The sequence below is a fragment of the Eleginops maclovinus genome, chromosome 7 (assembly GCF_036324505.1).
Source record: "Eleginops maclovinus isolate JMC-PN-2008 ecotype Puerto Natales chromosome 7, JC_Emac_rtc_rv5, whole genome shotgun sequence".
NCBI lineage: Eukaryota > Metazoa > Chordata > Actinopteri > Perciformes > Eleginopidae > Eleginops > Eleginops maclovinus.
In genome coordinates, this window is record NC_086355.1 from 25,625,743 (window position 1) to 25,642,588 (window position 16,846).

General features: G+C 43.0%; 2 protein-coding genes across 2 annotated transcripts; one reads left to right on the top strand and one right to left on the bottom strand.

Moving 5' to 3' along the window:
- The first annotated feature begins 384 nt into the window (after positions 1-384).
- Positions 385-11,732, top strand: stk17b (serine/threonine kinase 17b (apoptosis-inducing)). Its single transcript, XM_063887008.1, has 7 exons — positions 385-940; positions 3,876-4,088; positions 5,678-5,816; positions 7,044-7,170; positions 8,076-8,124; positions 8,379-8,558; positions 8,998-11,732. The coding sequence occupies exons 1-7, from the start codon at positions 819-821 to the stop codon at positions 9,218-9,220; spliced, it is 1,053 nt and encodes a 350-aa protein (XP_063743078.1). The 5' UTR covers positions 385-818; the 3' UTR covers positions 9,221-11,732.
- c7h2orf69 (chromosome 7 C2orf69 homolog) lies at positions 11,549-16,409 on the bottom strand. The gene is made up of 3 exons (XM_063887009.1): positions 15,836-16,409; positions 14,005-14,243; positions 11,549-13,370 (listed from the first exon to the last, which is right to left on the bottom strand). The coding sequence occupies exons 1-3, from the start codon at positions 16,103-16,105 to the stop codon at positions 12,893-12,895; spliced, it is 987 nt and encodes a 328-aa protein (XP_063743079.1). The 5' UTR covers positions 16,106-16,409; the 3' UTR covers positions 11,549-12,892.
- Positions 16,410-16,846: the final 437 nt, after the last annotated feature.

The following is a 16,846-nucleotide window of genomic DNA, read 5'->3' on the forward strand; positions in this document are numbered from 1 at the left end:
GAAAAAAACTGCTTGTTCAATATTAAGAAAATGTTAAATATTACAAAAATAAAAAGACTGGAGAGTTAAACACCTAAACTAAGAATGACTTCGTAGGCTACTTTAAAAAATATGAGAGAAAGAAAAAATCTAAAGAATAATGAATCATCTAAAAATTATGACTTATAGTATTTTTAAGTTATAATTAAATAACCCAAACCCTAGTAAAAGTCGAACTTTTGATTATTTTGACAAATGTGTGACTCAGAAAGTAAAATGAATGACTCATATAATTATAGAGTAAAGGATTGCAGGCTTTTATATTCAAGTTTCAAATAAACTCGACCGCCCCCTTTTCAAACACAACCATAATGCGCATGCGCCAGGCAATGACGTGTCCACAAAGTGTCAAACAGTAGGATGTGAAAATGATCGAAAACTCTCCAGATATACGAACTAACCCATTCCCCTGTAGCCTGCAGCGGCACTTTGGATAATTTAACCACCGGATACAGCCGTATGTAACGCTTTTATAGATTAACCGTTCCTCTTTAGTTTAGCTGTAGAAAATAGATTTAACTCACTTTAGAAGCAGCGACATTGACCGTCGAGCTAACTTAGTTAGCGACAGTCGAGCTAGCCGGGTCGGTAAAGTAGCTAAACTACACTAGCATAGTAACCGGCTTGGTTAACATTAACATGTAACTGATGTAGAGCTGGCAGTGTAAACGTTAGATAGCCTCTTAGGATAGTTGCTTGGTCTCATTCTGTAAGCGTTCACCGCGGTCCCAGCAGCCGGGCAGCTGGCTGGCAGCGGGGCTGATCCCTGAGCAGCAGAGATGTCTCGGAGGCGGCTGGACAGTCGCAGCGGGCCGGCGGCGGGGCTGCTCTGCGAGTGTCAGACCCCCATCAGCACGGAGCCCATGGAGAGTGTGTATGAAATCACCGGAGAGCTCGGGAGGTGAGTCCTACACAAGTGACTGCTGTCCGGGACTGTGAGGGTCTCTGAGGGGGGCTCAGATGCTCCCCTCTGGGTAGAACGCTGACTGCAGGACGGTGGTTCCGTTATGCACAATTACTAAGATTTTTTACGGACGGGATTTATTAATGGGAATATTTGGAATTGTAAAAGTGGTGTGTACGTGTGACTCACTGTAAACAAGACGTTAACAGGACAGTTTAGACTTCATGACAAATGGACTGTTGGCTCATAGCCACAGTACAGAGCGCATTACAGTAACATGTATGAACCGACAGTGGTGAGGAAAGCCTGTTTAATGCTAATGTTTGACAGTTCCAATTATTGATCTCACTGGTAATTAATTGTACTTTTTATAAATATATTTATTTTATTACATTTCATCTTTCATTGTACATATTGTTCTTTATTTTATACTGAATTTGAGCAACTGTCACACAACTGAATTTCCCTCTGGATAGACAAAGTATTTTGATTCTGATTCTGAAATGATCTAAATGAGTTCATCATAAATCGACCCTTGTGCTACTATCATATGATACAATGAATTGTGACATAGTTTCAAATGACAGTCCTTTCCTATATTATTGCATCTGAGTGTTCAGACTAAACTGGGTCACTAAACTAGGTTACATTGTCACTATAGATTAACACAGCATCTAACATGAGAGTAAAAAGGCTATAACTGCCACTTTTCACATGAATAACAGAAGCCTGAACAATATACTGTTCTGGCAGAGAATAATCTGTCCTTTCTCTAACCAGTTATAATAATATAAACTCAGAGTTTCCTATAATGTCTGTATGTGCATGCATGACTTGCACAGATCAAGTAAATCGACTTCAGCTGATTTGGACTCTGGACTGTAAGCTTAACCACTGTAAATACACGAGCCTTGCGTGCCAGGGGACCTGACTTCATCGTGCTACAGTAGACCTTTGTCATGTGTTCGTGTGTTATTCATTGTGTGTTATGCACTTTTGTTTGCCATGGCAACAGCTGACGGTTGATGATCATATCCTTGGTGCTCTGTGGTGTGTGTAAAGTAATGTGTCATCCTGTATCATTCGTATTACAAAGCAGGAGGAAGGAAACGAGCACATGTGGAAACTAGACTTTAGAAAGAATAAATGGTACAGTCACTTCTGTTCACTTACCGTGTGTGTGATTCAACGAAACAGGAAGTTCTAAGGTGCAATCTTTTTAAGAACATTGTACTTCTGCTTTGACCTTTTTTAAGGAACGTGAAGTTAACAACATAGGCTTCAATAATAAACACTGATCTTCACCTGTGGAAAATGTCACAAAACATGTTTCTATATTTCTTTGTTTGGCCGCACCTTTAAGAGACATTTACCGTCAATAAATCTGTGGATATTTATTTATCGAGTGATTTGAACATGCATCATCAGTATTTTGTCCATAACATTGTCTGAAATGACTCTGTTATGTGAGAAGGGTCAGCTGTTTTAGTTTGATTCAGATTTGATCATTTAGTCTACGTAGATATATATGACATGTTGCATTGTTGGAGGGACTCTGGACCTAAGATTTTCATTGCCATAACTGCACTATATCTGCTGTGCACATGATAATAAAACCCTTGAACCTTGAACCTAGTGCTGAAAATACAGAATTAAGTCAGTCATTTGCTGATTGTCAGCTGGTAGTTTTTGGCACATTTACTTTTTTACTACTATGGGTTATTCCCAGATGCTCTCCTTCACATTAGTAGGCACCTTTTCTAAAAAGCCCTGATAAAATAGGCTCTGTTATTGAAGCAGTGCCAAAAGTCAAAGTCTGTGGCCCTCCAGCTGGTTAGCATAGCATCTGGGGAGCTAAAGAGTGTTTGATGCAGGGGCTGAACACGGGGCGTCCATCAGCGGGCCAGAAACACAGCTTAACAAATGTGAGAGGTTTAAGTGGACGTAAGGACTGGATAAAGCGCTATATAAATGCAGTCCATTAACCATTGGAATATAAGCCATAGCCACTAGATCAGCAGATGTTTCATGGAGCCCCCTTATCCTCCACTGTTTAAAATGTACCTTCATGAGTAGTATTGCAAAGCCTATAAACAGTTGTATATTAGCAAGAGGATATACTCGTGAGGACATCATCAGTGGTTGAAGCCTTCGAATATGTTGACAGGAAGTATAATAAGTTAATGACAGGAGGCATGACGTTTGACAGGTGTGGCATTTACTGGTAAGGGAGAGTCTAACGGAATATTAATCCATTGCATAATGGGGCTTAACTCATAGAAACTTTAAGTCTGAATAATTTCCACTCTGATCTTTTGTATGTCATTAACCCTGAACACCAGCAGTGTGGGCCCCACCCTGATAAACAACGAAAGAAAGATTTTTGTGCAGTATAACCCCGCTACACTGCCATAAATCATTACAAAATAAAATAAATAAAACAAGTTGAATTTCTTTGATAACTTTGTTTAACGCAATGGCCTGACATAGATCTTTTTCTTTGGAATTTAATGGATCTGTTACATGCAAACAGATTTGGGGGGTGAGATTTGTTGTCTCCTGACAGAAACAGTCACACATGAGACTTTTATGGCCTATTGGAAATTTGAAATCCGACAATAGCTGCTGTGTTTACTGTTTCTGTCTATGGTCAGTGGAGGAATGTTGGTGACTTTCAAAGGAAACATTTCAAAGCATTTGAAATGTACCAACGTGTTGGGGGCCTCTGAGGGTTTGCTTGGTCATAAACAGTAAATTATTAATAAAGACATTTAGTGTGAGACTGAATGTTATCTTTTTAAAACCTGATCGGCAAATCTTAAAGTTTTCCATCTGCACTTGTTGGTTGGATCCCAGATTAGTTTGTTAGTGAACGGATCTGATGTCTGACCGACAGGAGCATCTTAACATACGTCCTCTTTCTGCTCCCCAGGGGAAAGTTTGCTGTGGTGAAGCGCTGTGTGGAGAAGGCCACGGGGAAAGTGTTTGCTGCCAAGTTCCTCCGGAAGAGGAGGCGAGGTCGTGACTGCCGGGCCGAGGTCATCCACGAGATGGCGGTTCTGGAGACGGCCCGCAACAACACCCGCGTGGTCAACCTGCACGCTGCGTACGAGACGGACCACGACATCGTCCTCATGCTGGAATAGTGAGTTCAGTTCCAGTGACACTTTAACGGGAAATATGTGTCAGATGTGTCTAGCACTGGATACATGTTTCCACCACAAACAAGCAGACAGCATGATCCTGTGAATACTGTGGAACGGCAACGTCCTGTCCAATCCCAAGGAGCTTCCACGCTCACTCATTGATTATGTAATGCTCCTTCTCACTAACAGGTTTATCAGGACTATAGCAATGTTTGCTAAAATTCGAAATTCCGGCTCTGGTCGACCTGAAGAAACACCCTCATAGGCATCAGGTCCTGACCTCTTGACCTTTACCAAAGCTTTTTCTTTTTCCTCTCCTGTGTCTATGACCTCAGACAGAGAACACAAGGTTCGTCTAAAGAAAAAAGGTTTCATCTGTGAAACGGGTTGAGGGGTTTGGCAAGTAGTTCCTTTTACTTTCAGGATCATTGCTTAGTGTTTTGGGAAATAATTCGCCCAACTGTTTAACAGATGAAAAGTAATGAAGGAAGTAACACTGTTCACCTGCTCAGATCACAGAGAGAACTGGAGAACTGGAGCAGCAGAACTTCAGGGCTTCTTATGGCATGTCATATATCCGGCTTTCTTTGTACCATCAAAAAAGAAACTAGAAGAGAGTTTCAAATTGGAAATGAGAATGCAATGGGGTTGTTTTGAAGTGAATGGTTCTGATTTCCTAACTACACCTTAATACTTCTTGTTGGAGACTCCGTAATCCCTTCCTTAGAAGAGGCGTCCCTAACAACGCACCTTGTTTGTTCTAGACGCCTGCTAGCTCATTGAGGGCTAAGAAAATACCAAATTAGAAAGTTGAATAACCTGAAATGTAATAAAATCAGGTGGACCTTGTACTTGGTGCAACATTGTACTGTCAACTTCAGCTCTCTCAGCTGCAGTGAGTCAGCAGGAAGGAGGCGGCCATTGAAACCTCCAGCCCTGCACTCCCTGAAATCAGTGTATTCCTGTTTCTCCTGGACAAAGTGCATCATATAAAAGTAAGCATAGTGTGCAGTGAGCCGGTCATTCAGCAGAAAGCACCCTTTCAGGCTCTCGAAGCACCCTGAAGGGGTGCTTTTGTCATTATTGACCAGCTCACTGCACACTATCCCGCTTATTACACAGTGACTTCAATACTTTGACACTATTGAATCTTAATTGATGTTATTCATTTATAACGATGGCAACGTATCTTAAAATAACTGTTTTCTGTAACTGTCCAAGTCCGTTCAGTTTCTTTAAGCACTGCCAGAACCCCTGCTGTGTTCCTTACACTAAACAGTTCTGCCATAACAAATACACATTTCAAAACAAGTATTCAAAAACTATTGCATTGTGTTTTTTTGATGGAGTCAAAGTATTTATTCAGCCACATCTGACATTAGATGGACTGGACTAGTTTCTGCGGATTGATATGACTGCTCATGCCTTTGATCAGAGAGCTATCGATAGAAGAGCCGACTGCTGAAGCCCAAATTGACCAATGGGAATTGGGTATTCAACTAAGGCGTGTATCAAACCTGCCCGGTGTTTCACTCTCCTCGGACATTACAGTAGAGGAGTGTGTGATGTGTGTACCTGTGTGTTGCAGTGCGGCCGGTGGAGAGATATTTGACCACTGTGTGTCTGAGGAGCTGCTGCCAGAGGTCCAGATCACCAGACTCATCAGACAGACCCTGGAGGGGGTCCATCACCTGCACCAGAGCAGTCTGGTGCACCTAGACCTGAAGGTCTGCGCGCACACACACACACACACACACACACACACACACACACACACACACACACACACACACACACACACACACACACACACACACACACACTCCCTCACAAGTGCTCGCTTGTGTATTCTTTTTTAGAGAAGCTGTGGACCCAGCTTCCTGTTTCTGTGCCCAGAGGTGGGATTATAGGTGAACAAGAAGCCTTGCTCAACCGCACACTGTAAAATATGTGTACATTATTAAGGCATTGTGAACCTTTTTGATAAAGCAAAGTGTTTGACAGACAAAGCAAAGCACAAGAAGGAATAAAGACCAAATACAAAGGTAAAACATGGAGACAAAGCACGCAGAGACATGGTAAGGACAAGACAAACTATGATGAAAGATAAAACAGTACAATAAATAAAAACAGATGCCAATCAAATCATGAAAATAAAGATAAAAACAATAAAAAAACATCACATAAAAGAAACTGTAGAAATAGGATTTAAGGGATTCTGTAAGGAAGGCAACGACACCAGGTCCTGCATTTTAGGTTTATTTATTTATTGTTCTGACTCGATATTAAACAATGTGAAGATATCAGCCGGTCTTTCACACTCTAACAAAATAAGTTCAATTTAAATTAGGCTGAATACATACTTGAAAATAAGGAATCTAAACATGATGAATACATTTAAAAAAATAAAATAAAAACCATCAGCTTATTTTAACCAGGCGCTCCTGGAATACATTATATAAAATATAACAATGCCCCATCAGTTTCTGTGTTTGTCATATGGGTTAATGCATTTGTTTTCACATCAAATCCATCCATACAGATATGACACTTAAGGAAGGACATGGAGGCTCTTGACTTGAGCATATGAAATGACTGTCTCTGTCACTGTATTGAGACAATGAAGTGCTGATGTCTGCAGGTGTAATGGTTGCAGAATGTCCAGCCTCGATATGAAAATGTGTCTCTTAAACACAATGATAAGGTCATATCCACGAGATGTGCTTTAACAACTGTCAGTAAAGCGTGTACTGTGTGTGGAATAGGCTCTCACTGATAACAGCATGTTGACACATATGGTCAGTGTGTTCTCAGCTCAGATGTTCAGAACACACACGTTATTCAGCACAGGGTCAAAGAGTTACATTCTGTTATATAAGGACTTCTGAGAGTCTGTCTTATCTCTGGCTGTTGCTCTGCGTGCTGCTCACCTCTGCGCCTCGTTCCTCCCTCAGCCGCAGAACATCCTGCTGACCTGCCTGTCTCCTCCTGGCGACATAAAGATCGTAGACTTCGGCCTGGCCCGCAGGCTGGGAGCGGTCGGAGAGCTCAGGGAGATCCTGGGAACGCCGGAATATGTGGGTAAGCTGATGATCATGAAACACGCTCAGACCGGAGACAGAAGAGTCCTCCAGAGGGAAACTGTCTTTGATTCTAACATCCACTGGTTCACAGAACATGAGTGCTTCAGCAGGTGGAAAAAAGAGTGACAACACCATTATTATTTCACAATTGCATATGAAATAATAATAATAATAAGACCACAGAGCCCTGCTGTCTGAAGCGACCAGGTCCTAGATCAGCTGTAAAGGGACGCCATACTTTATAAAACTGAAACCAATAGAAGCTGACAGCTTCAGGAGGCATACACCCACCCAAACCACCTATCCACTGAGGGACAGTTGGGGGTTCCTCCATCAGCCCCTTTAATCAAATGCACCTCCTAGCACAGAAGAGGAGGATTTGAATGAGTTTTAATTGATTTTAAATAATATTTGCGGGGAGTATCTATTCCTAAAATGCACAAAGAGATGTTAACTGTCTTCCAAATGATGTCATTGATTTCTTTAGAACCTCTCTCCAGAGTGTTTGGAGGTATACATGTGAAACGGTGAACACTGTATGTGCCTTCTGCTGTTTGCTCTCATATGTAGGCGGTGATTTATCTGAAATTGAGGTTCCTTTGCTCCATTAGCTGTCAAACAGTGATCTGTCTTTGGGGCTCAGAGGATCAGCAATGTGTGAGGCCGGAACAGCATGGTTCCAGGTACACACACCCTGCTGTCAGTCTGTTCTTTCCCATGTAGATTTCCCTCAGTCAGCCCTTTGTGAGTGTAATTGGTGTTTTGAATAACAACAGAAATGTGAGACGTCAGTAGTGGTGACAGAAACAACAGGAGGCATGAAATGCAACGAGATGTTCTATATGGGAGACAGTCCTGTAATATTGAATGACCACTGACTTTTTGTTTCATGTCTTTCTTCAGCTCCAGAGATCCTGAATTATGAGCCCATCACAACAGCCACCGACCTGTGGTGAGTGGCAGACTCTCTGTGACCATCAACATGCGTCACCTTCAAACCAAATGAAGGTTATCCATTACAGCGTAAACCACACACCGCTAAGTAGCTCTGCTAAAGCTAATAGCTGTTTACACTTTGGATAATTATTTTAATAGTCACCTTTTGTTCTCACGTTTGTTGTGGCCAAAGTTATGAAGATAGATATAGCGTGAATGAGCTGTGTGCTCCTCCACATACTCTGACTTCTTCCTGCCGGTGTTCCTCAGGAGTGTGGGGGTGATAACCTACATGTTGGTGACGGGCGAGTCTCCGTTTGCTGGTGACGACAAGCAGGAGACGTACCTGAACGTGTCGCAGGTGAACGTGGACTACAGCATGGAGGCCTTCTCCAGAGTGTCGGAGCTCGCCGTGGACTTCATCCGCAAGCTGCTGGTCAAAACGCCTGAGTGAGTGAGGCTCAAACAGAGATGGAAAAATATTCCAGGATAACATCCAAGTTCAAATATGCTGAGGGTATTGTCCCCATAATGCCAGAAATAAACCCTCCATCTTTAACCGAGTTCTCCAGGTCCTTCTGACTGTGTGTTCCGTCAGTGTTTATTCACTGTTCTTTAACAAATGAACACTAGCCAATTGCACAGCCCTGAGTGAATGAATCTCCATATATGGACCTGCTAGATGTTGTGGAGAAAAGGTACAAACATAAACAACCAACATTGTCTTTTTTTACTTTTCTTGGTCATGTAAAGTTTTTATGGCGTTATCTTTCTATGTAAAGCTTGATAATGTTTCTCTAACTATCAGAATAACTAGCCACGGTACTGCAGGTGACTGTTTGTTCATCAGTGTTGCTGTCAGTGTGTAACGCTGTACCCCCCCCCACAGGGACCGGCCCACCGCTGCAGAGTGCATGAGCCACCCCTGGCTGTGGCAGCTGTGTCTGTACCCCGAACCGGCATCCACCCGCACTGTTCGCGAGAGAAGCTGCGGCGCCAAGTGGGGGGCCCCAGCCGAGGACAAGGAGAACTTCCTGGAGTCGCCCCACTCGCACGCTAAGAAGTTCCGCTTCGATGAGGAAAGGCCTGCCGCTGGAGATGGGGACATTTGAAAAGTAAAAGGTGGATGCAGGAGGGGTGAGGCGGGGGTCTCTTCCTGTGAGATTTTTTATTATTTTAAGCCTCCAGAAAACCAGCTGTCTGTCACCATTCTAAGTACTTAAAGTGTGTTCATGTTTCACTAATAGCTAAACTCCATGATGGACCTTTCAGACCAAAGATAACCAGCTAAATCCTGAGATCCATCACTGATCCATCGCTGATAAAGTGTGAAATTGTACAGAATGTTTCAATTAATGCCGTGTGTTTAACCTTAAGTATTTAATACCTTTCCTAATAATCATGTTGGTATATTCAGCCCTCTGTCAGCGTCCGGCTGCTCCTGTGCTGATGGAGGCTAGTGAGGACTGTTTCTAGGGAAATCTATGCAACTCTTCTGTCGTGCATTTTAAAATCTATTTTCTCCAGACAGCATTTAATAGCGCTCTGCCTTAAAGTGGGAAGTGAAGTGTTCTTAGTCACTGCAGCTTCAGCAGAAATGTGATATCCAGATAAGCACCGGTCTACAGGGGAGAGGTGGCTTTATCTTTGTGCCGCTGTATTATAGGAAGCCCTTTGACTTTGGTGACATGAGACTCTCACTATCTACAGACTGCTTAAAAAGAACCAGCAGAGGGGCTGGAATACACACATGCATTACATTCCAGATGGGGTTTAAATGTAGCTCAGGTTTGTGGATGCAACTATAGCATAGCTTCCACTTGGAATCCACTTTTGTACTGCTTCTTTAGAAGGGCTGAACATGAGCAATAATGACACAGCATTCCTGTGTATCCTGACATAGAAACTTCAAAGTTAATGGCTGAGAACAGTGAGTCATGCAGCGGTTCACACACCATGCCGCACCTACTCACATCACTTCCTCCGCTGTGAAGCTCCTCTCTTCTAGCCGGAGAGCAGACACACAACGTTAGCACTTACCTCATCAGCACACACATTGAAGTGAGGAGCTGTGTGTTCCTCAGCCCCTCCGAGCCATCCAGGGTCCTTCATGAAGCCAGCAGTCAAACGTATTCCTCTTCACTCATCTCAGGGCATGCTGCTCTCTATGCTCACTCTGTTTTCTTAATGTTATTCTTATAAGCCTATTATTATTATTATTATTATTATTATTATTTATGTGCTGGACTCATATTTTTATGTAAATAATTTGCTCATGTGTCTTATTAGGTAGTGTGAGAGGATGGTGGTGTTATTTAAAACAAGCTGTTTCCAGTGTAATGAAATAATCAAGTGTTTGACTGCAGGGAGTTGGGGAGAAGGAAGTGAAGGATAGATTGTTCAGGTGGTACCCAGGAAGTAAAGCGAGAGAAGGTGACGAGGAAGAGATAAGACTGGAAATGTGCTTTTGAAGGAATAGTTTTGGGGTAAAAATCCTGGGTTATTCCTAATGAAGTTGTGATGTTGAGTGTAAACATATGTAGGGATGAGAGTGTTGATGATTTGGTTTTAGAAGATGTGACACAACCGATGTACAATGCTCGATATGAGGCGCTCTCCTGAAGAGGGGCAGTTGCTCATCCACTCAAACATTCCTCCTCTGTTCCGAGGTGCCAAAGCCAATGAGAGCTCATTGTGTTGTTGTTTGTTGTTGTCACCAGCTGGTACCATGGTCTGTGTGTGGGGGGGGGGGGTCAGGGCGTATCCAGCCACAGCCATGCTGTCATCTGTATGCTGTCGTTCTCAAAAAACTGGAACACACCACCCTGTAAAAGATTTTCCTCAGGACGGGTATTTGATCCTCACCGAGGTGGTAGATTCCATTTGGGCTGGCTGTAAGACTTTCCTCCAGACAGCTAGAAAAGGATTCTGTCGGATAGTTTATGTGAGAGCCAGAGCTCTTCTGATACTGTAAAAGGAAATAAGCTTGAATTTTAATTGATCTCAAATATAAACTCTGCTTTTTTCTAATACTTCAAGTTGGAAAAAAGTGATTTAATACAGGAAGTTGAAATTTCTCAAGCTCAGCTGTGCAGAGACAAAGCGTTCTCCTTCCTGTTGCATCTGTATAAACTACAGCTGTAAGTCTTGCTGAGTGTGTAACCTCGAGATGTTGTGCAGGGATGTCAGGGATCTCACTCTGGGGATGACCCGTGCTCAGACAAAGCCACTACTCTTTGTCCGCCTGTCACTCCAACTTGACTTGTGCTGCGCGGTGTTGATATTGTTGTTTTGTACAGCAGCTATTGTGTTTTTACCAGCAACTAGACAGTCTGGGCTGTGTGTGTGTGTGAGCGGCAGGCAGGTCATCCTCAGCAGGTGTAACCCTGATGTGTCCCACATCAGGGTTACACTAAAAACCAGCCACAAGCACAAAGACATGTTCCAGATGTTTGTTTATTTTGCATTTTATATTTGTTTTTTTATGTATGAGCATTCTGATTGCATCTGAAATGACAAAAAAAATGACATAATCTTTATTGTATTCTATTCTGATCAACTGCAGGCTAATATGTAGGCATCACAAAGCAAACTGAAACGCTCATTAAAGGTTGTAGAAAATAATCTGATGTGTGTTTGTTATCTCCAGTCGATCATACTTGCACCACACTGCTGCCCCCTGCTGGACGGCTCCTCTATGAAGCCATCTGAGGTGTTCAGCAGACAGTGCTGATCATTATCTACCAGGACACAATATCATGAGGACGGTGTGAACCAATCAGCAAGCAGAGGATTAATAACAAGTGGTTTTGGTTGTGCACATGCTCGACGACTTAAAAGATAATCGGACCTCCTTGTATGCATTTTATCCAGCTTAGCACAGAGTAAGTAGTAAACACAATGGAATGATCTGAAGTTACATTCAGCGTAGTGCAGAGCAGCTGACAGAGGTCATACAGATTGTACACAAATCATACACACGTAAACAGAACTAGCACATATGTGTGTTTAACATATTGCAATAGACAAAAAGTTAATTAATGTATGGCATCCTGCCACCATGAAAGTAATGATGTTTAAATGAATACATTCAAACCCATTTCATTGAATTATAAGCCTTTGGTTATAATACCAGTTTGTTGAGACATCAAAGATAGTTTGATTTGTGAGGATAAGATCTATCAAAGAGACTTAAAATATAGAACCTAAAATCAAAAGGTTTGTCATTAAATGAGCCGGCGTGTAACACAAATGAAAGACCCTAAGAATGCTGCTTCATGGAGTTCCCTGTCCAAGTCGAGGAAAGCAGACGGACTTTAAAGCTTTTATTTGCTGAAGCATCATGAGATGTGAGAGAACCCTCCAGAACACAAACGAACTGGAATGCGGCTGTGTGATATTTAAACAAGAACATATCATTACAGGTGAACAATACACTATGCATCACACTACAGGACAAACAACAGAACATTCTCAAACTAGCTGACCAAGGCAAAACATTTGAAGTGAAGCATCTCTACAATGTTACACGTCAACTGAGGGAGTTCCTCATGAATAACAAGAATCCTTCCTGTCAGAACCAGACTCAGCCTAAAGCACGGGCTCAAATCAAATGTCAAAACAGTTAGGCAGCCTGAAGAAGGAGGATCATTTTCATACCTGCATATTGCCAGGGGGGGCTCCTGGTCAGTGCATTCAGCAGAGGGCAGGACAGCAGCAGCACGTGTCAGCCCTTATTGATGGAGAGACGAGGATGAGCAGCAGTAAGACCCTCTAAAGCAAACTCAGAACTCCTGGATGACCCTGAAGTGGCTCTGGATTGAGGGGGGCTCGCCCTCAAAGTGCAGCTTCTTGCTGGGACAGGCCCCCAAATCTTCCAGGGTTTTGATAAAGAGCGCGTGCTCGCGGCCCACCCAGGCCCGCATGGGGTCGCACACCTCGTAGGGGGTAACGTGGGCGTGGATGGACACCCCGCTGGAGGCCAGCTCCTTCAGCACCCGCTTGTTGGTCACCCAGGTCTCACTGCCCCCTGGGTGCCCCCCGTCCAGCCAGTACAAGTCAGAAATGCTCCTCACAAAGTGGCACATATCGGGGTCAGCACGGGCCCCCGCCAGCTCGTACACAATCTGGTTGAGCACCACACAGCCTTTGCTGAATCCCACCAGTGTGAGGGAGAACCCCGAGGGGATGCTGTCATCCCCCCCCTGTGGCTGCACCGGGTCTGGCAGGTTGGCTCGCTGCATGCCGTGACTCAGCAGGGCCCTGCCAACAAAAACACAGCTGACTCAGCACAAATCCCTCAGCCTGCAGGAACCTGTAGTGTGTGTTAGCCTGTGTCCACATCAGCGTATTCAATAGCTTCTAGAGAGGAGTGAGAGCGGTGAGGAGTGAGAGGAGTCAGCGCATGCCAACACAAGCAGCCGCCCATAAGCTTTGAGCTTCAGAGCGCTTTTTGATTTGGAAATATTTAAACTGTCTAAGAAAAGGTGATGTCACTAGAAATTGAAGGAGAAGCTTGTTTTGACCGTGTCTTTGAGACGGGAACTATATTAAAAAGAGGTGAGAGTTGTACTTTACACCCTCCTCGCTCTGCGGCTGTCAGACGGAGCAGAGGAAGCTCAGTCCTTATCAGTGTAACGTTATAATGGACAACAACAACAACAACATGTCAAACAAATAATAAAATCAAAAGGGGCAAAGCAAGTTTGAGACAATACAACTGTGACATGTTGTCGAGATATTGTTGCCATAGTAACAATAAAAAAGACACTGGACTTTTTTTGGGGATGAATTTCCGGGCTCCACCCAGCCCCCCTGCCAGCCCTTCTCCACAGAAACAGACGCTCTGTGGACTCAGGGCCTGGTCTGCTGGAAGAGAAAAAGAGGACCAACAGACCTGAGGTGGCGGAAGGCTCCACAGTCAGCAGAGTACGGCGCATGCTCCGGGGCCCCGAACATGTTGCTGTCCACAAAGTTCACGTAGCAGCTGAACTTGTGGAGGTGCATGCGTGAGGCTCGCACCACCCAGACATGTCGGTCAGGGAAACGGTGGCCCAGAGTGAGGGCCACCTGCTCTAGACTCCAGGAGAGCCACGGGGCCCCGTCAGGCTGCAGGGACATCTCCTCCTCGAAGTTCTGCACACAACACAGACAGAGACACTGTACACACTGAAATCAATCAAACTAACGCCATGTATGGTGTGTGTGTGGTACGTATTGTTTATATGTGTTGAGATGGGAAATAACATTTTCATTTTGCGATGATAATGTATTCACATACCTAAAGATATCAATATTCATGTGTTTTTCTGCCTTGGCTCTATTCTCCGCAGGCGTGATGACAGTCACACACAGAAGTCTCTCACATACACCTCACACACTTCCGCAGTGTGTGCTCAGTTTGCGGTCACACTGACCTCAGCCATTTATATGGAAACGTACCAGCATATTAACACTATGGAATAATGACTCTTGCCTGGAAAGTTGCCTAATGGATAGCAAATTAGAACCAAGAACAGATGGATAAGGCCCAGTCTTTAAAGGGAAACCAATAGGTCTCTTCCTCTTTATTTCTACACTTGATCATTAAGTATTCCTCTGGATGGTTTCCATGATAGCAGCTGCAGCAGTTACAGGACACAGGCTGAAGAGACGGCCATGTCACACACATTGGCATACAACTAAACAAATAATGCCTGAAAGAAAGGCTCACAGGAAGAAAAAAAAATCACATACAAATATTTACACATATTAAGATTTGGATAAAAACTGATTGCAAGTCAGTGATATTGGAAAGTTGTTGACACAATACTTAGGAAAAACTTTAACAATAGTATGCTTTTCTTAAAAATATCTCGGAGTTTCAGCATCTCAAAAATATTTTTTTATATGTTTTGAGTTGTTCTAGTTTAACTCTTACTTTACGTGCATTTTCATATCGTACTCAAGTACTTTTACTCAAAATGTATTTTCGTTGCAGTATTTTTACTTGAATCTGAGTACTTTAACTGTGTGGTATTAGTACTTTTACTGAAGTAATGAATCGGAATACTTTTTCGCTGTGGCGCTGGTTTCTTTCAGTTTGATTGAATAACTTATTACTGAGCCATGGACAGCCCAATGCGGGACTGTGGGACCAGGCTTCCTTCTTCTTCTTCTTCTTCTTCTTCTCAATAACAATTCAATCAAATCAAATCGTATGTGTCTTAGTAAGTCAGCCCATTGTTATTGTGTGGCTTGATAAACGTTAGTTGGAATCCTGGACTTGGAATGTAACTATGTGTATTTAGTTAATGTAACTAAGCGTATTTACTCAACAATGCACTTAAGTACACATTCAAATAATTTTTTGTTGTGCAATATCATACAAGCACAGGTTTACTTCACAAATTCCATATATTCATACTCTGACTTTCCAGTCAAACCAAGTGTCCCCAACATTGATATTTTAACCGATTGTGATGTGTTGAAAAGCATTATATTTCCTGGCATAGAGAAACTCTTTTAAAAGCCTCTTGGATCAAATGACAAATGCATTACCACATTTTTGAAAACAGGGCAAACAATGTCTGTTTTTGTGGGTTTAGTGATAGGAAATATTATAAAACCCCTTTCACATTAACACGTTTAAGTCAATTCACTCAGTCAGGCCAGCCATCAGCTTTCTGCTGGATAACCTGAGGTCAACACACACGGCTCACAATATGTTTATAGCCTCCATCACTCACTTGGATATCCCCGTGAAAAAACATCACATGTCTGTTGCCCGTCCTCTCCCCCGGGTAAGTCCGGCTGTCGGCTTCAGGCCGGAGCAGCAGCAGGTCGTTCACTAGGCTCGGCTCGTGTCCGGGTACCGCAAGCAGCTTCTGGAGCATCTTCTCCGGGCTCTCGGCCATTGCATCCCGGGTCCCCGTGGGTTCAGAGGATGTCATGGCTGCTACAGAGGACCTCGTTTTTGCCACAGATAATAGAGTGAACCTTACGGTCAAAGCTAGCATGAACTGATCTGTTGTCCTCTCTCTCTGCAGTCAGTCCATGGTGCGACTGTCAGCTAGCTAACAGATTGCTATCACTGTTAGCATCTCGTTATTTGCAGCTAACGTCAACACAAGACGCATGTAATGTGGCTATACCCGAAATACTTATAATTGCACACTGTTTTATATCCGCTGGCAGTCGTTCATTGTTGCAGTTCCAGAATCTCCCAATACTATTTACTTCATTTTGAAAGTAATGGGTAGTTTTGTCCACGCAGAGGCACTGTTTATCAAATAGCCAGCAAAGCCAGCGCTAACTGTAAGCAAATCGCTAACAGTTCTGCGCATGTCCAGATTTCAAAGATAGATTAATGTGTCGAGATGATATTCTCCTATCGACTTCCGTTTAGAATATTCAGTTAACCACACCAGACCATTCAGATTGTCGAATGCTGAGGATCATTTAATAAATAGGAGACCAATATAAACATAAATACTGCGGACAATATACATACCAAGCAACCTCAGGACCCAACATAATCTATCCTCATGTGTTAATGTATTTCGGGTTCCAGTTATAAAAAAAATAAAGCCAATGTAAGCATAACATTTCTCTAAGAAAATTGCGAAACAAAAACAAGACATCCATATAAACAATATTCGTAACTGTGTCCTTATAAACATAAACGTATGCATAATCTAACAATACACAATAACTCACAAAACCGAACAAAGATTAAAAAACACAATCCGGGTAAGTGG

Coding starts and splice junctions, on each gene's coding strand:
- stk17b (XM_063887008.1), top strand. CDS start 819: ATGTCTCGGAGGCGGCTGGACAGTCGCAGCGGGCCGGCGGCGGGGCTG. Junction 4,089..5,677: donor ATCGTCCTCATGCTGGAATA/GTGAGTTCAGTT, acceptor TGTGTGTTGCAG/TGCGGCCGGTGGAGAGATAT. Junction 8,125..8,378: donor ACAACAGCCACCGACCTGTG/GTGAGTGGCAGA, acceptor GGTGTTCCTCAG/GAGTGTGGGGGTGATAACCT.
- c7h2orf69 (XM_063887009.1), bottom strand. CDS start 16,105: ATGCTAGCTTTGACCGTAAGGTTCACTCTATTATCTGTGGCAAAAACG. Junction 14,244..15,835: donor TTTTTCACGGGGATATCCAA/GTGAGTGATGGA, acceptor TGTTGTGTGCAG/AACTTCGAGGAGGAGATGTC. Junction 13,371..14,004: donor GGAGCCTTCCGCCACCTCAG/GTCTGTTGGTCC, acceptor TTTTGTTGGCAG/GGCCCTGCTGAGTCACGGCA.